The sequence below is a fragment of the Pezoporus wallicus genome, unplaced genomic scaffold (genome assembly GCF_028554395.1).
Source record: "Pezoporus wallicus isolate ANWC-B61680 ecotype Strahan unplaced genomic scaffold, APGP_CSIRO_Pwel_v1 contig_7113, whole genome shotgun sequence".
Classification (NCBI taxonomy): domain Eukaryota; kingdom Metazoa; phylum Chordata; class Aves; order Psittaciformes; family Psittacidae; genus Pezoporus; species Pezoporus wallicus.
This window is the reverse complement of record NW_026642076.1, coordinates 602,793-625,462: the sequence shown is the minus strand read 5'-3', so window position 1 is coordinate 625,462 and position 22,670 is coordinate 602,793. Positions and strand designations below refer to the sequence as shown.

Below are 22,670 nucleotides of genomic sequence, written 5' to 3'. Positions count from 1 at the left end.
CTAACCATGTTTAAGCATGGGAAGTATTGAAAAAGCTGAACCGATGTCCAACAAAAACAGGGATCAGCTTACATGGGGAAAAATTTTGCTTCTCCATAGAGCAAAAAGTGACACAAGGCCATAAAAGAAATCTCTTCCCATACAGTCCACTCATTCTTCTGTCAAAGCCACCAGGTAAAAAATTATTAAGGGAAGCCACAACAAGAATTTTCACAATGAGAAAAATCAGCTATTGGAATATAATATTCCCTTCTCCTCAGGGAAGTGGTGGATTCCCCAACACTGGGGAGGGTGCTGGGACATCTTGTCGAGGTCGAGGTCATGCTTTGCCTAGAAAGGTTGGACCAGGTGACCCCTCAGGTCCCTACCAACCTGGTATTCTATGATTCTAGAAGTCAGGTTCAAAGCAAGAATGCATTAACACTGCTTTCTGACATAAACACAAGCTGGATTCATCATTATGACTGCATCAGGCAACTAGGTTTATTTTCATTTAAAGAAACCCTTGAAACTGAGTTTGTATCACTTCCCACTCTGTATATAGGACTTCTACACTCTGTATGGATCACTTACAAGACTATATTTTAAGTCAGGAAAAGTAGTAAGGAAAGCCTACAGCATCTTTCGCCTGCTGGAAAAGGGTAGATTTTAATCTGTTCAACTCATTTAAAAAAAAAAAAAAAAAGAAAAAAATCAGTGGTATAAGGCTTATGGAAGTACAGTGTGATTTTTTAACACTTCAACACTGGTCAACAGAAAAAAGCTATACCACCATGAATGAGAAATAATGAGAAATACTGGTTACATGGTAACTTTACCTTACACCATAGGTACAATGCAAATTAAGAGTACCCAAAACAGCATCATTCACAGATGCTGTTCTCTTTCAAGTAGAAAAGAAATAAGCAATATGGAAAGTATCTGAAGGGGGCCTACAGGGATGCTGGAGAGGGACTCTTCATTAGAGACTGTAGTGACAGGACAAGGGGTAACAGGTTAAAACTTAAACAGGGGAAGTTTAGGTTGGATATAAGAAAGAAATTCTTTCCTGTTAGGGTGGTGAGGCACTGGAATGGGTTGCCCAGGGAGGCTGTGAATGCTCCATCCCTGGCAGTGTTCAAGACCAGGTTGGACGAGGCCTTGGGTGATATGGTTTAGTGTGAGGTGTCCCTGCCCATGGCAGGGGGGTTGGAACTAGATGATCTTAAGGTCCTTTCCAACCCTAACGATTCTATGATTCTAAAAATCTCAAAAATTAGGAAAACTCCCTGTTGGGGTATACTTGCACAACAAGTCACCTGCAACAAGCTGCAGAAATTTTCACACAGCTGGAGGTACTGCAATTATAGCCAGTGTAGCAGTTCCAGATTTCTTAGCTATTGAAAATCCACCAAGCAAACACACACATTTCTGACCTAAAATGTCTCAGAGAGATCAGGCTAAAAGGAATGAGTTGTTCACCTTACCTGGGGTACCAAATCAAACATCTAGGAAATCTACTTCCTAGATGTTGGTATCTTGCCTTCTGTTATAACCATCCAAATGATTATAGTATCTACAGCTCACATCCTCCTGGCTCAGGCATTCTGACACAGAACACCATCACAAGAGTTTTGCAGAGTCCAAGGAACAGCAGCAGCCAGCATGTGCTGTTACTGCCCTTTAGCTATCATCTAACAATCACACAGGGAAAATACAGTAAAACAAATTCATAGGTCATAAGCCTTACTCACTTTTTTCTTTCTTCTCTCCATTTAGCAATCTCTTCTGGACTATCCAATTTTATTCTTTTAGCACCAGGTGCATGTGCCTAAGAAGAAAGTATTTCATAGGTGTTTAAAAGGGGAAGGAAATAAAACATACATGGGAAAAAGCATCATTCTCTCAAACTATAGCAGTATTGTACTGTTTACATCTCCAAAATTGGTGAGACACAGTGATAATAAACCCATTTAAGAAAGTCATAGCTTTCAACATATTCTCATCCACAGTATTGTCTTGCAACAGATTCTAGTCAGAGGCGATACATTTGCCTTCCAGAAGGATGAAAGCAAGCCTCTGAAGAGCAAAAGGGTCTACAGTAAACACCGCACAGATCCATATTCTGGACCCAGGGGGATACCTACATTCTTCCAGTGTAACTGAACTATCTTCTCGTGTGCACTGAAATTGCAACCTTCTTCTGTGCACTGCAAGACAAAGTGATGAATTTGAGACACACCGAGTTATGCAATCAAATTATAAACAAGCATTTGAGCACACTTAAAACTCAATGCCAGAAGCCTGTACATTTAGTTACACAGAACTTTTAAGCTACACAGTTTCAAAACAAAAGTGTTTGTAAAAACAGTCAGAAGGGATAATGCACTTTAAATTTCATCCGATCTTAGAATAACCAGTGAAGCCAATGTATCTGAAAAATGGAGAGAATGTTAACCTAAGAGAAGGATTTGCAAGACTCCAATTTCAAATGTTGATACTTCTTTGCAGTAAAGGAGTGGATTTTAAAATATGTTTTCCACAAAGTTTTTTCACATAAAAAATTTTTATGCTATACTGATGTCAATGAGTTAATTCCTACCATTCAGCAATGATCCACAAGACAGGCATTAAAATGACTTCAACAGTAAAACCAAAAATACAACTGAGACCTCCCTTACACACAACATTCAGAAAAAAATCTTCTTCTAACATTTTTTGCAGCTCTGGAATCTCTTTGCAAAGACTCATTCAAAGAGTGACTACAGCTAACTACTTATCAGGGACAGAGTTGAAACTCAAAGTGTAAATAAAATAAGCCGAACTCATCAACCTGTTTATGCTGTGAAACATGTTCATCGTACTTCTCCTGGTTTTTATAGCCACGGTCACAGGTATCACAATAATGAGTGAAGACGGGTTCTTTTTTCTTTTTGTTCTGCAAAACAAAACAAAATAAAAAAATTATGAGATCATGTCAAGAATACAGTTACAAGACAACAAGGTATTCATGGCTTTAATTAGGGACAAAACACTTCCATGAGTATTTTTGTTAATAAAGCCATCAATAAAACATGTTTCATCATTCAACAAAGACGAAGTTCAAATCACTTCTCTTCCAAACAAAGCAACCTGCACTCAGCTTTTTCCACTACCATCTTTCCATCAACTGTAATTTCTGCAAACATAGCATAGAATCATAGAAGAGTCAGGGTTGGAAAGGACCTTCAGATCATTTACTTCCAACGCCCCTGCCATGGGCAGGGACACCTCCCACTAAACCATATCACCCAAGGCTCTGTCCAACCTGGTCTTGAACACAGCCAGGGATGGAGCATTTTCCACTTCTTTGGGCAACCCATTCCAGGGCCTCACCACCCTCACAGTAAATAACTTCCTTATATCCAATCTAAACTTTCCCTGTTTAAGTTTTAACCCTTTACCCCTTGTCCTATCACTACAGTCCCTAATGAAGAGTCCCTCTCCAGCATCTTTACAGTCCCCCTTCAGATACTGGAAGGCTGTTATGAGGTCTCCACGCAGCCTTCTCTTCTCCAAGCTGAACAGCCCCAACTTTCTCAGCCTATCTTCATACAGGAGGTGCTCCAGTCCCCTGATCATCCTCGTGGCCCTCCTCTGGACTTGTTCCAACAGTTTCATGTCCTTTTTATGTTGAGGACACCAGAACTGCACACAATACTCCCAAGTGAGGTCTCACGAGAGCAGAGTAGAGGGGCAGGATCACCTCCTTCGACCTGCTGGTCACGCTCCTTTTGATGCAGCCCAGGATACGGTTGGCTTTCTGGGCTGTGAGCTCACACTGAAGCCGGCGCATATTCAGTTTCTCATCAACCAACACCCCCAAGTCCTCCTCCGCAGGGCTGCTCTGAATCTCTTCTCTGCCCAACCTGTAGCTGTGCCTGGGATTGCTCCGACACAGCGGTAGGACCTTGCACTCAGCATGGTTAAACTTCATGAGGCTGGCATCAGCCCACCTCACAAGCGTGTCAAGGTCCCTCTGGATGGCATTCCTTCCCTCCAGGGTATCAACCGAACCACACAGCTTGGTGTCATCGGCAAACTTGCTGAGGGCGCACTCAATCCCACTGTCCATGTCACCGACAAAGATGTTGAACAAGACTGGTCCCAACACCGATCCCCGAGGGACACCACTCGTTACTGGTCTCCAGCTAGACACTGAGCCATTGACCACAAATCTTTGTGTGGGGCCATCGAGCCAGTTCTTTATCCACCGAGTGCTCCATCCATCAAATTGATGTCTCTCCAATTTAGAGACAAGGATGTCATGTGGGACAGTGTCGAATGCTGGGACACCACCCACTAGACCAGGCTGCTCCAAGCCCCATCCAGCCTGGCCTTGAACACTGCCAGGGATGGGGCAGCCACAGCTTCGCTGGGCAACCTGTGCCAGTGTCTCACCACCCTCACAGGGAAGAATTTTTTCATAATGTCTAATCTAAACATACACTCTCTCAGTTTAAAGTCATTCCCCTTTGTTCTGTCACTCCATACCCTTGTAAACAGCCCCTTTCTATCTTTCTTGTATTCCCTGGTTAGATACTGGAAGCCTTCTCCAGGCTCTCTCTCTTCTCCAGGCTGAATAACTCCAGGCCTCTCAGCCTGTCTCCATAGGAGAGATGCTCCAGCCTTCTGACTGTTTCAGTGGTTCTCTGTGGCCTCACTCCAACAGGTCCCTATCTTTCTCGTGCTGGGGAATCCAGTCCCTACCTTTGGTTTGTTCTTTTCTTCTGGATGATGTTTGCCTGACCCAGGCCCTTGCTCGCCTTGCCATTTCTGGGAGAAATTGCTGTTTCCACCTGCCAAAAAAGTTGAAAAAAAAAAACAGTTATACATGCAGCTAGTAAATCACAGCCCCTGCTGTGGCGTGGAAGGGGCCTGAGAGACAAACCAGTGCTGCACAACCAGCAAGAACAGCAGGTCACGCAGTCAGAAGGGAAGTCCTCCACCCTCCATGGGTCAGGGAGGTCCCTACCAGTGAGGGACTGTGAGGAGTTCATGGGCCCAGGAGACTACTTTCCGCACGCCCCTCACCAGCGTACGGGCCTTGCCGTTGCTCTCCGTAGGCCGGGGGGTACCAAGCGACGGGAGGCACGTAGCTCTCTGTCTGCGAGTAGCGTTCACCTGGCGGGCAGCTCTCGGCGGATGGGCAGCTGTCGGCCGGCTGCGAGCAGCCGTCGGGAGGAGGGTAGTGCCCGCGGGACGGGAAGGCACCGGGAGGAGCCCAGAGGCTGGGGTCCCAGGGGGGCGGCGGGCAGAAGGGCGGCGGGGGGAACCCCGGCGGCGGGAACCAGGAGAACGGGTTCATGTCGGGTCCGGCGCTGGCCTGCTCCGCGGTGCGCTCCCGCCACCACGTGGGGCCACCCCAGCGGCCGCTACAAAACGCGTCACTTCCGGGTCTCGGCCCGCTCCCTAAGTCTTTCCGAGTAGCGCAGCGCCGGAAGTGTGGCGGCGGAGGGGCGGGGCTGGACGGAGGAGAGTAGGTGGAGTCCTTGTGGCGCATGCGCGCTGCGCAGCCTCGCCATGGCTCGCGAGCTGATCGGTCCCGAGCTGCCGCCCGGCTTCCCGCGCTGCGCAGAGCCGGACCCGGATGAGGACTTTAGCCGGGGTGAGGCGGGACGCGGAGGGGTCGGTGCGCACCGGCGGGGCCGCGGTGAGCGGGTGCTGCAGGGTCGGCCCGCGGGGGCGCTGAGCTTCACGGGGAGGTGTTAGAGTGCCTTCCTCAAGGGAAAGCAATGTTCTGTTCAGCCCGGAGCAGAGCAGGCTCCGGGAGACCTTAGAGCAGCTTCCAGTGCGGGAAGGCGCTACAAGAAATCTGGAGAGGGGCTGTTTATAAGGGCATGTGGTGAACTGCACAGGGGGGGATAGCTTTAAATTGGAAGAGGGTAGATTTAGGTTAGATGTTAGTAAGAAATTCTTCTTTAAAAGGGTGGTGAGGCACTGGCACAGGTTGCCCAGAGAAGCTGTGGCTGCCCCATCCTGGCAGTGTTCAAGGCCAGGCTGGAAGGGGCTTGGAGGGTCTAGTGGAAGGTGTCCCTGTCCATGGCAGGGGGGGTGGAACTGGATGAGCTTTAAGGTTTCTTCCAACCCAAACTATTCCGTGATTCCATAAAAAGGTACTCATATGATGTGGTACTGCAGACATGAAATGGCCTAAATTTTTTTTTTTTTTTTTAATACTGCATGGGTTTATTATTTTCCTGCATTTTTATGCCCGTGTTCATTAGTAGCTCCGAGTGTGAAGTTAGTGGGTAGAAAAATAAAACAAGGCAGTGATTAGGTCTTGCCTCCTGTTTTCCTGTGTCAGACCAAAACCTGTGAAACTGCTATGTTCTAGTCAGTTTCCCTCAGGATGCGGAGCTGGAGCTGGCCTGTGAGCAATGAGGCTGTGGTGCTGCACCTCCTAGGGTATCTGGTGTTGACAGCAGCGGGATGCCTCCGGGGCCAGCTGACTGCCAGGCTGGCTCTTCTGCAGTGGTGCTTGGATACCCCCACTGTAAACCCATACATGCTGTAATATCTCTGGAAGTATCAGTTTGAGCGTTAGTACTCCCTGCCTTTAATCCATCCTCAAGTCATTAGTGTATGTATGTTCAATTACTGGCAGTGTTTCAGTGAACATTCAATTATTCCCAACAGTGCAGCTCCAATGGGAAAGGTTTGGTGTGCTCATCTGCTCTTCTTATTTTTTAATCCAGAAGAGGGAGCAGTAGGAAGGAAAAGCAAGGTGCTGCCTTAGCAATCCCATAGCAACATCAAGCTCCAGGTCCGCAGCTTGGCTTTCCACTCAAGTCCTGACTAACACGCCTGTCTGAAATAATGCAGCTTTTCCTAATGATATATGTGGTGATGACTTAGTTTCCTTACACCAGCGTTCTCATACATCATACATGAGATACAGATATCTACATTGTGTATGAATCCACTGAACAACATAAGTCAAACTTACCATTAGACTGTGGTTTTGTGATACCAAGTGTTTTGGCAATATCTAGTCTAGGTTATTCAGCCTGCTGTGTCCACGTTTTGTCCAGGTGTACAACCCTCTGGACACATTCAAGGACCTGCACATCCTTCTTAAATTCTGGGGCCCAGAGCTGCACACAGTGCTCCAGGTGAGGCTGCACTAACTCATCTCAGTGGTTGTGCTGTGTTTGATGCATCCCAGGATGTAGTTTGCCCTCTTGGGTGCCAAATGCGACAAGGTGACCCACCTGGTTGATGAGGGAAAGGCCGTGGACATTATCTATTTGGACTTAAGTAAAGCATTTGATAGTGTCTCCACAGTGTTCTCCTGGACAAATTGGCTGCTCATGGCCTGGATAGGTGGATTCTTCGCTGGGTTAAAAACTGGCTGGATGGCTGAGCCCAAAGAGTGGTGGTAAATGGCATCACATCTAGTTGGCAATTGGTCACTAGTGTTGTCCCTCAGGGCTCAGTGTTAGGGCCAGTGTTTAATATCTTCATTGATGATCTGGATGAGGGGATTGAGTTCTACCCTCAGTAAATTTGCAGATGACCCCAATTTGGTGGGGAGTGTTGATCTGCTGGAGAGCAGGAGGGCTCTGGATCTGGGATCTGGACAGGCTGGGTTGATGGTGGGTATGGGGCTCAATGAGGCAAAATGCTGGTTGGAGTTGTTGGGCCACAACATCCCCATGCAATTCTACAAGCTTGGGGAAGAGTGGCTGCAAAGCTGCTTGGCAGAAAAGGACCTGGGATGCTGATTGACAGCTGAACATGAGCCAGCTTGTGCCCAGGCAGCCGAGAAGGCCAGTGGCATCCTGGCCTGTATCAGCAATAGTGTGGCCAGCAGGGCCAGGGCCGTGATCATCCCCCTGTACTGGCACTGGTGAGGCTGCACCTCAAATCCTGTGCCAGTTCTGGGCCCCTCACTACAAGAGAGGCATTGAGGTGCTGGAGGGGGTCCACAGAAGGGCAATGGAGCTGGTGAAGAAGGGTCTGGAGCACAAGTGTGCTGAGGAATGGCTGAGGGACCTGGGGGTGTTTAGTCTGGAGAAGAGAAGGCTCGGGGGACCTCATGGCTCTCTACAACTGCCTGAAAGGAGGTTGTAGTGAGCTGTGGGCCTGAGCTCTTTTTTGTTCCTCCTTTGGTCTGTATCTTTTCACTTTTCCATGTCTTCCAGGGAATTTCTTTCACAGACTTCTCATTAGATCTTGGCCCCCCTCTTTACCCTTTCCTTTCTTTGCCTCTAGAACCTATGCATAGCAATTCCTATTCCTTCCTTTCTACTCTTTCCTTGGCTCCCTACCCTGATCCATTGCTGTATCCTTACCTGTACTGATTAAAAGTCTCAATCAATAAGAGTCTCAATCAGTACCAGGACCATAGTAATTTTTAATCCCCATTCTCGTAAATCTCTTTCTCCACCACTTCTTTCACCATGTCCAAGGACTTTTCCTTCCACAGGCTTTAAATGCCATTTTCCCTTTGTGAACCATTCTCTGTTCTCTTATTTTGATTCTGGTTAGCCTTGCTTAGACTACAGTTTCACAAAGAAACAGTTCTTTCAGGGGAGTGTTGGGTTTTGCAGTGTTATTTTTATGCTCTTAAGTTCCCTGAGCCAGTTTATTGCATAGCCCACGCAAAGGGTTGTGCCGTCAAAACGAAGAGGAATTGGGATAAGAAGCATGTGTGTTAACCCTGATGTTAGCCAACACGTCGGTGGGACCAGTCTTCTTCCTTAAATAGTTTTGGTTTTATGAGTTCTTTCCAGTTCACAAAGCTGCTCCCTATCTTTCTCTTCCTCTGCAGTGTCAGGCTCCTCAAACTGCATCTCTCAGTTTGCCCCTTTTAGTCCGAGGCCTTCTCTTACTTGTCTGTGTTCAGAGCAAATAAAACTCTGCTTTCATGATATCAGGGCACCAGGTAGCTGGAGAAAGCCATTGTTCAGGCTTTGTCTGGTTTTTAAGTGCTCTTTATCCAGTGGTGTTTCTCATACCAAGATGGGAGACTTCTTAATAGCAGCCTTTATTCTTATTTATCCTTGATTTGTTGGTTCCCTCTCATCTTGAGCTTACTTTACCTTTATAGGCTGGGGTGTTGCGGGTTTTTTTTCTTTCTTAGTGCTGAAATGGATTTGTATATCCTGGTTAAAGTTTTTCCCATTAAAACAGAAAACAAAGTAAGTGGTAGATCTGTCGGGATGCTTTGTAACTAATAGACTGACCTTGTTCTGTGTCTTGTGCTAAAGATCAGTAAAAGCTTTATGAAGCTCACTCAAAGGACTCAATTTCTGCCTGGCCTTTGTCAGCTAACAATGGAACCACAGTCTGTATCAGGTTTTATTTTGAACCATCAAAAAGTCATAGTTCTTTATCTGAAGATGTAATTTCCTGGTACCCTTCATTTGTGTAGTTTTATTCCTCCTCATCTTTTCATCTAACTCTTGACAATTCATAAAGCTAACCATGTCTTTTCTCACCAAAGCTTCTTTCTGTCCTGTCAGTCTTGGACTCGGTGCTTGAAATACTAAAAGGAGGAGCAGTGTCTGTGTTTCTGGATGCTGAATCTTCAGTAGGATTAAATCTCCGTTATATCAGATGTCTTTTTGTGTTGTTTGTGTAAATTGTTGCTGGCCCTGGGTGTGGGAAGGCCTCTTATTTGGGGCCTTTGGTGGTCTTTGCTTACTCCAGCTGGCTCTGTTTTGATTGAGCCTGTGGGGGTGTCTGTGTTAACACAGTGTCTCATTTGGGGGGCATTTGGTGTTAGGATCAGTAGCTAAGCTGCTTCTGAACCCAGCGTACATGGCACTATATCCAAATAAGTAAAGAGTGTGCCTTCTTGTGGAGACAGTGCCAAAAGTGGCTCAGGCCTGTTAGCAGTGTTGGCATCTAATTCTTTCCTTTGCTGGGATATTCCCCCTCATACTCCAGAGTGTAAAGGGTTGACTGGATGATGAGAGCTCCATCCACTGCCCCAGCCTTCTGACAGTAGTGATTCTTTGAAGTATGAATGCCTAAATCATCCCTTTTTTCAGCAGAGTACTTAAGTCTGTGCTTGCTGTTCATGCTTTGCTGAACTGGGAATAATTGTAATTGCTAAACCATTCCTAAAGCAGGCTGGCAATTAAATTTCACTAATCTATGGTCTCCCATGCTGTGTATGCACAAATGGAGTGATTCTTCACCAGTAGTATGCAAATGTTTTATTAAGGTGATAGTTTCTTTTAAATATACCAGTTCATGCCATATGTATTGTGAATCAGTTGATAGATAAAATGGCTTTCTAATCCCGTTCCAGAAGACACTCATGTAGTAATGGATTAGTAATTTACTAATTTAATTCGGGGGGGTTGTTCATTGAAATGTGATGCTGAAAAAAGTAACTTCTAGAAGTTTATTTGTCTTCTCTAAATGCTAGACAGAACAATGATTGAATAAACTTAATTCCAGGTAGATGTTTTGGGAATACCAAAATAGATCATACTTATTTGAAATGTGTACTAAGTATCCCAAATACTGGGACATTCAGTTGCAGGACCAGCATTGCCTCCAGGCTATAAAAGCAGCTGTAGCTCAGAAACTCCTGACAGTGATGATGACTCGGAATCAATTCCTCTACCCAGAGATACAAAGAGAGATTCTGAAGAAGAGATAGGAGATCCAGCACCCAAGTGAGTGTATTCTTTGGTTATTTGTATATTGACACTGTATTGCAAATGAAACATTTCTGTATAAATTATGAGACAGGGACAGTATTATATAAACAAAAATTTAAACCCTGTACCTGTGTGAAACTTCATGACATGTTCTGCACGTTCTTTGTGGTCAAGGATGTCCAGCTGACCTGTCTGACACCCTCCAGTGGAATTAAGTTATTTTGGGCAATCAGATCTCTGTCTTTACATTAATTCTGCCATTAAAGTAATAAAATCCTTAGTATTTTGCTTGGGTTATACTAAGGTCAGACACCACTTATAATGTATGTAGTCGGTACTTGAGTTTTACCCTGTTTCTGGTATACTACTTCTCACTGAAAGGTCATAAGAACTGTTTATAGGCATGAATTTATGTCTATAAGTCAACTCTAATGAAAAAACATGGGTTGTTTAGCAAATAACAAGAGTGTGCATATACTCACATTTGGTGGGGTTGAGTACTTACAGCTGCTGTGTTAAGAACTTGTATGTGTTTGTGATACGCCTTGTATAAAGCACTTGAAGGGTGTTATGCCATCTTAAGAGTAAATATTACTCACTTTTTTCTTGTTTTACTTCACGGTTTTTCAGTTAATTAGAACTGAACTGGGGAAATTACTAGTCAAAATGCAGACAGTGTATAAAAATGCAGAAAAAGGTGTTGAATTTAAAATTTTGTGACTAGAAAATGGTATTTCAACATTACACTGTTCTTCCATCTACAGCAAAAGCATTCTTAATGTTTTTTTCAAATGCCAAAGCATTTTTGGAGTGAAGCTTATGCTCCCAGTTCTTTAATTGCTTCAAATTATTTTGGATCTTTTGCACTGTTTCCTTGGTAACAGCAGGATATTTAGTACATAGGACTGCTTGGAATAATTTTAAGGTTTTTTTTTCCTTTTTAAAATGTTGATAATTGCTGTGCATGTCGAGGTAATAATTAAGTGAAATCTTTTTATTTGCAGAAAGCCAAAAAGAAATCAGGAAGATGATGATGATGATGATGATGATGATGATGGCTTTTTTGGGCCTGCTCTTCCTCCTGGATTTAAAAAACAGGATGATTCTCCAGAGAGGTAATTGAAGTTGAATTATTTTCGGACTCTTTTCCTTGAAACATGGTTATTTAAGGTAAAATATTTTGTTGCGCTACTACAGAACACTTCCAATTGTGCACTTCAGGTTCAGATGATTAGAGTTGCTTCCTCCACATTCTGAGAACGGGAATGGCGTTCCTTTGAGATAGAACACACTGCCCTCCTAGTCCTGAGTGGAGAGAAAAATTAAAAATTTGAGTTGTCAGAGGAAATTTGACATTCAAAATCTATTTCTTATGGTAGGTCTCAGATCAGTGCAGAAAAAAACAAATTACAGGTGCAAGGACTCGGTTCCATGTTTAATTCTGGGCTGAATGTGTAGGGCAGTTAACTTTTGTGTGGTGCAGTGCAATGCAGGTTATTGGAATTGTCATTTGCTAATGCATCAGGGGTTGTTTTTGAGTCTCCAGGTACAAAACTAATCTGAACTGTGTAGGTTTCTAGAAAGCAAGAGCTCAGGTCTAAGAAAATAAACATTATTTATAACCTCTATCAGAAAGTTTTCTGTTAGTTTGCATGCAGTTATAAAACACTTTCCCCCCTCCCCCCAAAAAAAACCAAACAACTGTTTATGGATTTTCTGTGCAGAACTTAACCATGTCTCACAGCATTCTAGTCTTTACATTAATCTGTGCACTTCTTTCTATAACTTGAAATGATAATCCGTAGTGAAATTGGCACTTCCAAGGGGACACTTACTGATGGAAGGTACAAGGAAGTCCTTTGATCACTGTTACCTTACTCGGAGCAATAAAGAGCTGGTAGATAAAATGCATCAATACTTGCCTATCAGGTAGGAGTTTTCGGTTTCTAGGAAAGGGACTCAATTTGTTGTTGAGCTGTGTAAGTATCCTTTCTGTATCTGTCTGGTTACGCTTTGCTATAACTGACCAACTCTTCTAATTGTGGCTGTCATGCTCAGTGGGCTCATTTGGTGGTCCCAAGGGTAATATTTTTTCTTTCTTCTGTTTCATATGCATAATTGTTGATCGTAAAATCTAGGAAATCACTAAAATGTGATCTCTAATAAAGCAAGTAAATACTTGTAGCTTTTAATATCAGCAGTGGTAGCCTTCTTGTTTTCTTGATTTTTGACAGGACCACTCCTGTAGTAAAATTTTATGTCAGTGTGCAAAAGAAAAGAGGAAGGAAAGAGGCAATTTGTAGTTTGGAGGTTAGAGAGATGAGCAGTAATGCAGGTGCTGACCCATCATATAATATTTTTTTGTATAGTCACCCAACTTTTACTTCCACTTAGCAGTTTATTTCCAAAATGTTGGGTAACTTGCATTTACATTCAGAGGGCAGGAGTCTGCTCTGTGTCTAGAGTGTGAAAGATTAAAGCAGTAAAAGGCGCTTGCTAAGTTTTTTTTTTGTCCTAGCTCACCATACAATTGCTCCTAGCACACACGGAAGGCAGATTGAGCAGAGCCATTCTGCACCCTGAGTAGGTGGGAAATGTGTGATGTGGTTAGAGCTCTGTGTGTCTTCCACTCCCATACACCTGGGAGTCTGACACACTGAGGCATGTAAGCTGTGCAGGGTGTAGACACCATGCTGTTAACTATCTCCCTGCTGCATTGCCTTGAGCATTGAGCAACTTGGTAGCTCACTGTTTAACCACGAATAATTGAAGCAAATGCCAGCTGTTTGTTTTAATGTATAGACATAATGTTTATTAGCTGTGACATACTCATTCTTTTAGAAAAGCTTTTGTTCTGTTACATCTTCTCCAGACTTGCCAAAGCAACATATTCATGTTTAGGAGCAGCTCATGTGGGAATTCGCAGCTTGTTAAAAATAAACAAAATTGTTGTTAAAAATAAATCATTCCAACATAAAATATATACATGAATGGTTTTCCTTCGACTTTGGAAAGGATTTTGCTGTTTAGCAATGCTAGACAGAAGTGCGGCACTCATAAGTATTCCCAAAGTATTCACACATCACGGTAAAGAACAAAAGTTATCTTAAAAAATGTTGTTACACATCAGAGGAATGCTGAAATGCCCACCTTGAAACACCCTTTAGCAAGAGCTCCAGGTCCAACAACAGGGAAGAGTTTTTTGCTGTATATGAAATCCAGTATTCCTTAAATTAGAGCTTAATTCATGCTAAGGTTTTTTGGGGTGATTTTTTTTAAACACATATATAGGTAGAGAAGTTGCCAACAGCAGCAGAATGTGTTTAACAGAGTTAGATTCACTTTACCTGTTCAGAGAGTCTTTGGACATCCAGGAAACTGTCAAGAGTCATGTTAGCCATGTGTTGCTGAGGGAAGACCCAAGCAACAGTGTTATTCATGTGAAAAACAAAAGCATAGAAATGGAAAGTGTGGGAGGGATGACAATGGGAACTGTTTTTCCATTCTTTGGAAGAGCCTTTGGGCTGCAACAGAAGCAAGGCACATTATTTGACATGTGCTCTTTTTTGCAGGTTGCACAGATACAGCCCACAGCATTGATGTTCTCATATATTTTAGTAGAAAGCTTTTTTTATAGTTTGGTTTAACTGTCTCTCATTCTCCATTCATACTTGTATGCTAAAATAAGATTATTTTGGCCATATCTGCATAGGTTTAAATTCAGTCTCTTTAAATTATAATGGGACTTTAAAATATGGCCCTAACAAGGAAGTAGTCAGAAAGGAATGGAGGAAAGTAAAAGCTGCTTCTTTTTTTCAGCAGCTAGGTGGGGGTGGAACTTCAAATTTAACCCAGACCTCTCGTCTAGGTTTGAAACCTTACCAGTGCCCTTGTCCTGGCCTGAGCTCACTTTTATTGCTTGTATCTGTCTGTGATTTGCTTTCTGACAGGACTTTCTGCTTTTTATTTACCATCTTCAAATCTTGACAGTAATATCACTTACAGCAGGGCTGTACTGATTAGATTATGCAGGATTTAGTAGGAGACCACAATTAGCATAATTCAGTTCATGTTGTGTTACGCTTGATTGCCCTAAAGCTCAGAAACTGAAGATCATAATAAAGTCTCTGCTGATGCATTGTGAGGATACTGCCACTTGGATATCTCTTCAGGTGTTAATTGTTTGGGGGTTTAATTAGCTTTAAAGATTATCTTGGTGGATTATTAAGAGGAACTTGTATAAAAAAAAGTCTTTCCGTGCTGCAGACACAGTCTGTAGTATACTTTGAACTGTTTTAATGACTGAAAAGAGATTCTCACCTTTCTGTATTCCTGGAGACAATCAGATTTCCTGCTTGCTGAGCTGCGGCAAAAAAAAACAACAGTGAAGTTACTTGGGATCACAAAACTTCTTCTCTCATCCCCACTCCAGGAGAAAATAAATTCAAAATCAGAGCAGTTCACTGAATCTGTTTATTGAAGGGCAGCAAAACTGGTGCAAGACAAGAAAGAACAAAATTGGCTTTGTTGCTAGGGAAAGAGTAGTGTGTATTTGACCTCCCACCTTTCATGGTTCTTGAGTCTCCTGAAGGAAGAAAAATGTGGATTTCCTTGAGTACATGCCGCAACTTTCCCGGTTTTCTTGCATCCCAGCTATTTGCAGAGGTCCTCCTGGAGAACGGAGAAACTCTTCTTACTCAGTTATTTCTGTGGTGTGCGCATAGGGGCACACTTGGCATGGGGAAGAAGGAGAATTGCATTTCTCATCTACATTTAATTTTTATATTAATCTATTACATGTTTTCCTGCAGCAAACAGTGAAAAGCTGTCACTGAGAATACTGTCTATGTTGCTTATGTTACTTCTTGGGTTTTTCCTGTCTCCCAGTTGAAGATAAATTAATTTTTTTTTGTTCCTTCAAGGCCCATTATAGGTCCTGCATTACCTCCTGGCTTTAGGAGACCTTCACAGGACACTGGGAATAGCAGATGTTCCATAGGACCGTCTGTTTCATCAGAATTCCATACCCAGGTTTGTGGAAACAGAAGCCTTTTGTTTTAATACAAGCTATCAGTAGGAGCCTGAAAAAGTCTACTAGACATACTTCTCAATGACAGTTTAACTTTAAACCAGAAAGTGTCTTCTTGCAGAATGACTCTAAGAGCAGGACCATAGAGCCCTGGAGGACTGTGCGAGCAAGGCAGGGGTGGCCCCCACAGGTAACCAGAGACCGGACATGGGAGGAGAATGTGGAGGAAGCTGTGTGGGGCTAACCAATACTGTTGTGCCAAGAAGGAGTGGCTGAATACCACTCCTATATATGTGTGAACTGCGTCACAAATAAAGTAGAAGTTTGCTTATCACCCATATTGGGTTGGCCTGTCTGCTTCTTCTCACCACTTACAGTGTCTGGCATATTTTTTGCCTGAGTCAAATATTAGAGCATAAATAAGCCTTGAAAAAGAAAAAGGCTGGTCTGGTTTGTTGTGATTTTGCTGTTTGACATGTTGCACTCAGTGAACACAAGAGATGTAGGCATCCTAAACTGCAGTCACAGTAACACTTCCTCGTGCTTTTTTATTTCTTTTGGTGTGATATCCTTCACAAGTGAACATCTTGGCAAAGTTCAAATTTTTAAAGGCATGAAAGAAGTAATGCAAGCTGTAAAAATGAAAATATTTACCTATAATTCAAGCTTTTACTCTGTTGCTGTTGGGGAGCAAAATGATTGAGTATTTCGCATATCTTCGCCTCCTTAAAAATGTTTATTAGTAGATGTGTTAACTAAGTGTATCTGAAAGGATGCAATCAAGAATGATGCCATGGTGTTGCTAACTGTTCTTATCAATAGTCTGATGATACTTGTAACTGGGAGTAAAGTAGAGCAGAACAGTGATGCTGACACGATTTTTTGGGTCGTGTTTTTTGACTGTTCTCATCAGGTTGGGTAAAAACTAGTTAGAAGTCCTATAGCTGATAAGCCCTAGCCACAAAATGATGCGTGTACTCCTAAAGAACATTCAGGACTAAGATCTGTGATTAAAATACAACCAGAAGTATGGGGAAGATTCAGCTCCTTCAACAGGGCCTTTTAGCACCATTCCAAATGATCTGTATTGTCTGCAGTAGGCTGGCAAATAGGGAGTAGCACCTTAGAGAGAAGCCTACATCCTTCTTGAACAGCACGTCTGAAGCCAGGCAGGATGCTCTAAGACATCAAAAATCATGTTGGATACCAGCATTTACGCAATTGAGTCTCTCTCATGCTATAATTAAATATTAATTCCTTGTGAGAATTAACAGTTACTGTGTTTATTTCTAAAATACTTACATTCTGAAGTTTAACTCCCAGCCACTGTGAGGCATGCTAGGGAGGAATGAGGCAATGGCTGCTCTGGAACTTTACTTTTTTGGTTAGAAGTTGTGTGGTGCATCGTTCTCTAGCTTCCTACAGCAAAGTGTTGCCATAATCCTTCATGAAGGATGATTGTCTGACATTTTGAAGATACTCATCGTCTTGCAACTCCAAATAACAAGCAATTTATCATAATGACAGATTTCTTGAGGCAGGGATGTCAAAAGTGGCCTGCTTGTATATTTTGCAAACGTAAAGGTCTGTTTTAATCCTAAATAGATCTAGCATCAGCTTTGTTGGCTTACTTTTTTTTCCTCTTCCTAATAATACTTTATCTTTTACCTTTGAATATGAGTGAGGTTGTTTATTTATTTTGTATTCTAGCACATCTTTAGAAGCAGCTTATTCTATGCTGACTTTTCACCTTCTATTGATTTCCCCTTTAAACTTTAAGGCAGTATTTTTTAATCTTCGTTTAATTTCATCTTGTTTGAAGCAGGTGGTAATGGAATGAATTGAACTTCAGACATGAGAAAGGAAATGAGACACACTTCAATTAAAACTCAGCCTGAGATTTGTCTTTCATTCTCAACTACTTCACACTACTATTTGTTGTGAAAGTGTTATATATTTGCATTTTTATTTGTTTGTACACAGAAGAAGGAAGTGGTTTACTACTTTGGTTTCTCAAGATGGTTATTCTTTTTCTCCACCTGCTCCCTCTTTGAAAAGAGAGAGAAAATGCAGTTATCCCATTCTCTAAAAGCTGAAGCAATATTGCAGCGGTAGATAATCAGTGAAAGCTTGGCTATGTAAATGTGTTTGAGAAAAATCATGAGAGAACTTGGTGTTACCACACTACATTGATGGTGTTTATAAATGAGCAGCTATTTATTACCTTTCTCAGTCTTTCAGATGCAATTGGTCATACAGCCATTAAATTTGCTAAGCCTCTTCTTGCACCTTGTGGTTTATAGCCACATGAAGCTGTGTCTCTTGCTCCCTGAAGCTTGCCTTTCTGACCGTTTGTACTTCCGTTGACTCCAAAAGGCAGACATGCCAACTGGCTTCACCAGCTTGGAGCAGTGTTTCTGTTGCAAATGGCACACAAGAGTGAAGTAGCTAATTTCACATCTCCTGTCTTCCTTAGCACAAATCCCTCTACAGCAGAGAAATGCCAGCTATGAGCAGCCTGAAGTATTAGGCTTGAACTCAGTATATGGATAACTTTCCTTCTCTCCTCCTCTGTTCACCCGACCTCCATTCCCCATGCTCCTATTAGGTAACTCTTCCAGTGAGGTTCTGTACTCCATTATTGTATCCTCCACTGGGTCACCTCTGCCTCATGAGCCTTATTTTATATGGAGGGATACTGATACTGGTTTTCCACTGCTCATCACTCTTGAGCTGCTACATTCTCTGATGATGTCCAGTCTTGATTTTAAGATGCCCACCAGGTAACTGAAGTTTGGCATGACAAAAGCAAGCCATTCCCCCCAGCCATCTTTCATTTGAAACTCATTTACTACCACCTTATATTCTGGAACAATGCTCTCTGCTTCCTGACTGTACAGCGTTGTCCTCATCCTACTCCTGTTGCTTTATCACACACGTTCAGGCCGTAGCTGAGTCTTTTCACTTTGTAGATGCGGGGTACCTCAGCTTTGCTTCCAAAGCACTGTGGTGTCATTATTTCATGTCTAGTTCTGCCTCTGTCCACATCTGTGCTGTTTTAACTTGAAGGGACGTGTGAGCTTTCAGTACAACCTCTGGCATCCGTAAAGGGTCTTATTAACACCTAGTGCCTTTCAAAGTTTGGGGTTTGGGTTTTTGGAGCCATTCTCCAAATAATTGCTTGGAATGTGATGTTGAAAGGGTTTGAAGAAGAGCGTAACAGAACCAACAGGTGAGACTGGCAGATTACTATACACCCAGGGATGTAGTACCATGCATGTTACTGTGCCGTAGCTTGCATGCAACTCTTCCTAGCACCCTTACAGAGTCTAAACTTGAGACAGCTGTGATCCTTATTCCAGAGATTGATCCAAATGTTGCTAGTGATGGTGAAGCGCAAAGTATCAAACATGTAAGTTTGTGTGTTGCAACTTTACCTGGGGCCACAGGGGCTACATGGCTGCATGCAGAGAACATAAAGTAGCAGGACTTTGCCCCCGTGTTAACCAGCTGTTTTGCTTCAGATGAGATGATGCCTTTGGAACCATGGACACTAAGTATCCACGTTAAAGTACTAGAACAGGTCTAATCTGGAGTTTTAATCCAGGTTTTAGTTGCCTGGCAGGTGCATTGCATTAGGTTTATAAAATCATTCTAATCCTGTGAAGCTGAAGTGTTTCTTGATGGTCTTAGAGCTCTGGATGACAGAAATGTTTTATTTTTGGAAGGTAACAGATAGTAGTGAGGAAGAAGAAGATATTATAGGCCCAATGCCTGCAAAAGGACCAGTGGAGTCTGATGTCACTAAAGAATTTGAACGCAGAGCTCAGAGAATGAAGGAAAAACTTACTTCAGCAGACAGCGTAAGTTGCATTTCTTAATTTCTAGTATTTTGTTGCTGGAGCGTATTTTTTTCTTTGCCTGTTTCTGTGTGAACACAGTTGCAGTTCTGCTCAGGACACTAAATCTTTCAAGAAAAATTCATTATTTCTGCTGGAAGCCAAGAGATTCAGACAGCAATTCTTTATTATGCTCTTTTTACTCTTCCTCTGCACCCGTTTCTTTTATAAAGGATGAACCCAAGCAAATTACCAGGGAATCATGGATGACAGAGCTTCCACCTGAATTGAAAAGCTTTGGATTTGGCCCAAGAACATTCAAGAGAAGAGCTGATGACAAATCGGGAGATAGATCTATTTGGACAGATACTCCAGCTGACAGAGAGAGAAAAGCCAAGGTGAGCATTTACTCATCCACGTACACCTGTGGGCAGTGTGGATGCTGTTGATATTCTGTGAAAGCAAAGATTCCCTGAGCTGGTCAATTAAATTTGTTTGTTTTGAGTTTATCCTTTGTTTCCAAAACTTACTAATTGGGGCTTAAAGGTAAGGGCAAGGAAATAATGATTTTAAGTAACATTGACACTCATTATTCCTTCTTCCTTCTGTAGTAGTCAGGTACTCTGTATCAGCTCATTCAATTTCCAGTTACAGTGTGTTGTTCTTCTTTTATCAAGCTGAGCAAAAAATAGCTGGTAGCCTCTATTGTGGCCTCTAACCTTCAGATTTAATTAAAGTAAATATAGATTTCCTCACTTTTTTCCTTCGGACATTACTGTAGCATGTGATTGCTTCTATTCATCAGGAAAGAGAAGAGGCAAAAAAGTCAACCAGTAAGGATGATGAAGAAATCGTGTTATCTGGGAGAGATAAGAGACTTGTTGAGCAAGTGGCTTCATACAATGTAAGTGTGATAGCAAAATACTTCCTTTTCCTGCATTTCTTTTAATTCTTCATACTTTTATTCTGGTTCTCATTCCTAGCACTGCTGGTTTCCATGATGATGCTACTACAGTCTTCCCTTTTAGTGCCCAAACCTAATGCTGCGTAAGTCATTAGAACATTTGCCATTGAATTCAAGAAGAGCAGGATCGGGGCAGCCGACGGCTGCTGAAAACAGTGTTACAGAGTTGGGGTTTGTGTGTATTGGCTGGTCTTAGGTGGGTTTTCCTTAAATCATCTTCACATCAGGACATGATTGCTGGCAGTAGACAACCTTCATTCAGATACTAGCTTGCTTCACCAAGTTACCAGCTTTCCAGGAATAAAACAGTAGTAAAAGTTTAACTTATAGGACAAAATATGCATTAACCCAAAAGAAGCTTGATAGGCTAAGCAGGTCAATGCATTAATTATACTTCTTAATTAATTACATTAACTGCTCATTACAGCAACATTATTATTTGAACTTTTCCTCAGTCTCTGGAGAAGGAGACCATTTTCACAGGCTGATGTTGGTTACTAGAAATCTGAACTCCATGTCAACTTCCCTCCCACTTCTCTGTCTGCCAGCCCTGTTCACCAGAGAATATGGACTGGTGCCTTACACCTGTTCGTTCCTGTTCGTCCTTTATTTAAGGCCTGATGCCTTCAGCAAGTCAGTCTGGTCTCTTGAGAGTATAATTCTTGAGAATCACAGCCTTGGCTTATATTACATGATTTAAGTTTATCTGGCACTTTTAATTGTCATACATTAAATCACATGTGCCTCTTGATTTAGAGGCTGGCAAATCCAGAGTTATTAGCATACTGCCTTAAATTCCTTCTGTATTGTCTGTTTCCACTATCATTCTGAATATAGTTCTTTTCAGGAGCTTTAGTTCTTAAACTGGTTTCTTACAGTTAGTTCTTCAATGCTGCTGCCATATACATTCTCTAGCGCAATGCTGTCAGCACTGATGCAGTTACACCATGAATAAATATTACCCATTTTCTGTTTTCATTTCTTATGCTATGTATGAATTATTATTTGTATGTGGGACGAAGTGTTTGCACAGGGAGTGAGGGAAAGTGAACCTCTGGAATAAAGATGTCTTGTTCCTAGACATGAGGAAACAGAGCTGCTCACCCTTTGCTCTTTCTGATGAGAGAGTTGGTTCAGACTTATCTTTTGGATGGTCTGTAATGATTTGAGAGTCTGAGAAATTGACTGCTGTGAGATACACAAATACACGTAGGTAAAGGAGGGGATGCGTAGCCTTGTGAGAACTATCCTGCTCCTGTGTGAAATCAGCACAAGTTTTATGTAATATTTGAGCTGGATTGCGTGTTTAATAAATGGAACCAAAGTATGTGACGTGGCAAAATGTGCTCTAGCTCAAACCTGTGACTGTCCTTAGGCTTGCAACAGGCAATTCAAATACTAAAGAGAGCACACCTTAAAACATCATAACACATGAGAGTAAGATCGGAAGGGTATCTAGCTTGTTGCTGCCCTTAGCAGTGACCAAATGCAGATGCTTGGGGAAGTGTATCAGAAACTGAGCCTGTGCTCTTGATATGTTGTCTGTATTTGACTCTAAGAATGGCAGAGCAACTTTTGTATTTCTTTTGCATTATTTTTATAATTAATCTCCACAGTTTGCAGAGATTCAACATCCTTATGGGTATCTTTAACATCAGTGGATTATTTGCATTTTATTCAGTGTAGAGAAGATTATACGTGCTTTCTGCTCTGTTGTGTATGGCGTATGTATCATTCTCTTTTACACTTCCTAAGCTGTCTTTTTTTTTCTGGAATTTTCAGCCTTCCTAATTCCAACCTTTCTACTTGGATTTTCTCTCCCTTGTTGATGCTTGTAATACTAACTTCCTCTTCCTTCTTCCCATTTTTCCAGGAGTCAAAGAGGTCGGAATCTCTGATGGACATACATCAGAAAAAGCTAAAGAGCAAGGCATCTGAAGAAAAGAACAAACCTCAGGAAAGAAGGCCTTTTGACCGGGACCAGGATCTCAAAGTCCATCGATTTGATGAAGCACAAAAGAAAGCTCTTATAAGAAAATCCAGAGATCTGAATAGTAAATTTGAGCACAGTAAAGGCAATATGTTTTTATAACATATAAGCATGAAGCTTTTTTGAAGTCAGTGAAAGTCTGAATACTTAATTTTTTAAGTATTTTCCTGTAAATATTTCTATGCAAAATAAATATCCTGATGTTTAA

At 42.2% G+C, this 22,670-nt stretch overlaps 2 protein-coding genes across 3 annotated transcripts in view; one reads left to right on the top strand and one right to left on the bottom strand.

The window, feature by feature from the left end:
- NUFIP1 (nuclear FMR1 interacting protein 1) overlaps window positions 1–5,521 on the bottom strand; it is a 24,680-nt gene extending 19,159 nt beyond the window's left edge. Inside the window, exons 1-5 of the mRNA XM_057426916.1 lie at window positions 5,053–5,521; window positions 4,729–4,817; window positions 2,813–2,917; window positions 2,127–2,189; window positions 1,734–1,810 (exon numbers count right to left, since the gene is read on the bottom strand). Coding sequence (XP_057282899.1) covers window positions 1,734–1,810; window positions 2,127–2,189; window positions 2,813–2,917; window positions 4,729–4,817; window positions 5,053–5,521 — 803 coding nt within the window. The remainder of the gene's footprint in view (window positions 1–1,733; window positions 1,811–2,126; window positions 2,190–2,812; window positions 2,918–4,728; window positions 4,818–5,052) is intronic.
- Window positions 5,515–22,670, top strand: GPALPP1 (GPALPP motifs containing 1). 2 transcript variants are annotated; one of them, XM_057426925.1, is made up of 8 exons: window positions 5,515–5,626; window positions 10,514–10,655; window positions 11,645–11,755; window positions 15,563–15,671; window positions 19,398–19,532; window positions 19,742–19,906; window positions 20,314–20,412; window positions 22,346–22,670. In XM_057426925.1, exons 1-8 carry the CDS (start codon window positions 5,542–5,544, stop codon window positions 22,562–22,564), a joined length of 1,065 nt encoding a protein of 354 aa, XP_057282908.1. In that variant the 5' UTR covers window positions 5,515–5,541; the 3' UTR covers window positions 22,565–22,670. The 2 variants fall into 2 exon arrangements, with proteins under 2 accessions (XP_057282908.1, XP_057282909.1); XM_057426926.1 differs by lacking the exon at window positions 19,398–19,532.

Bases quoted from the DNA above. Each gene is read 5' to 3' on its own strand.
- GPALPP1 (XM_057426925.1), top strand. From the start codon at position 5,542: ATGGCTCGCGAGCTGATCGGTCCCGAGCTGCCGCCCGGCTTCCCGCGC. The intron at 5,627-10,513 runs GTGAGGCGGGAC...TGGGACATTCAG, and splicing joins GGATGAGGACTTTAGCCGGG to TTGCAGGACCAGCATTGCCT. The intron at 11,756-15,562 runs GTAATTGAAGTT...TGTTCCTTCAAG, and splicing joins CAGGATGATTCTCCAGAGAG to GCCCATTATAGGTCCTGCAT.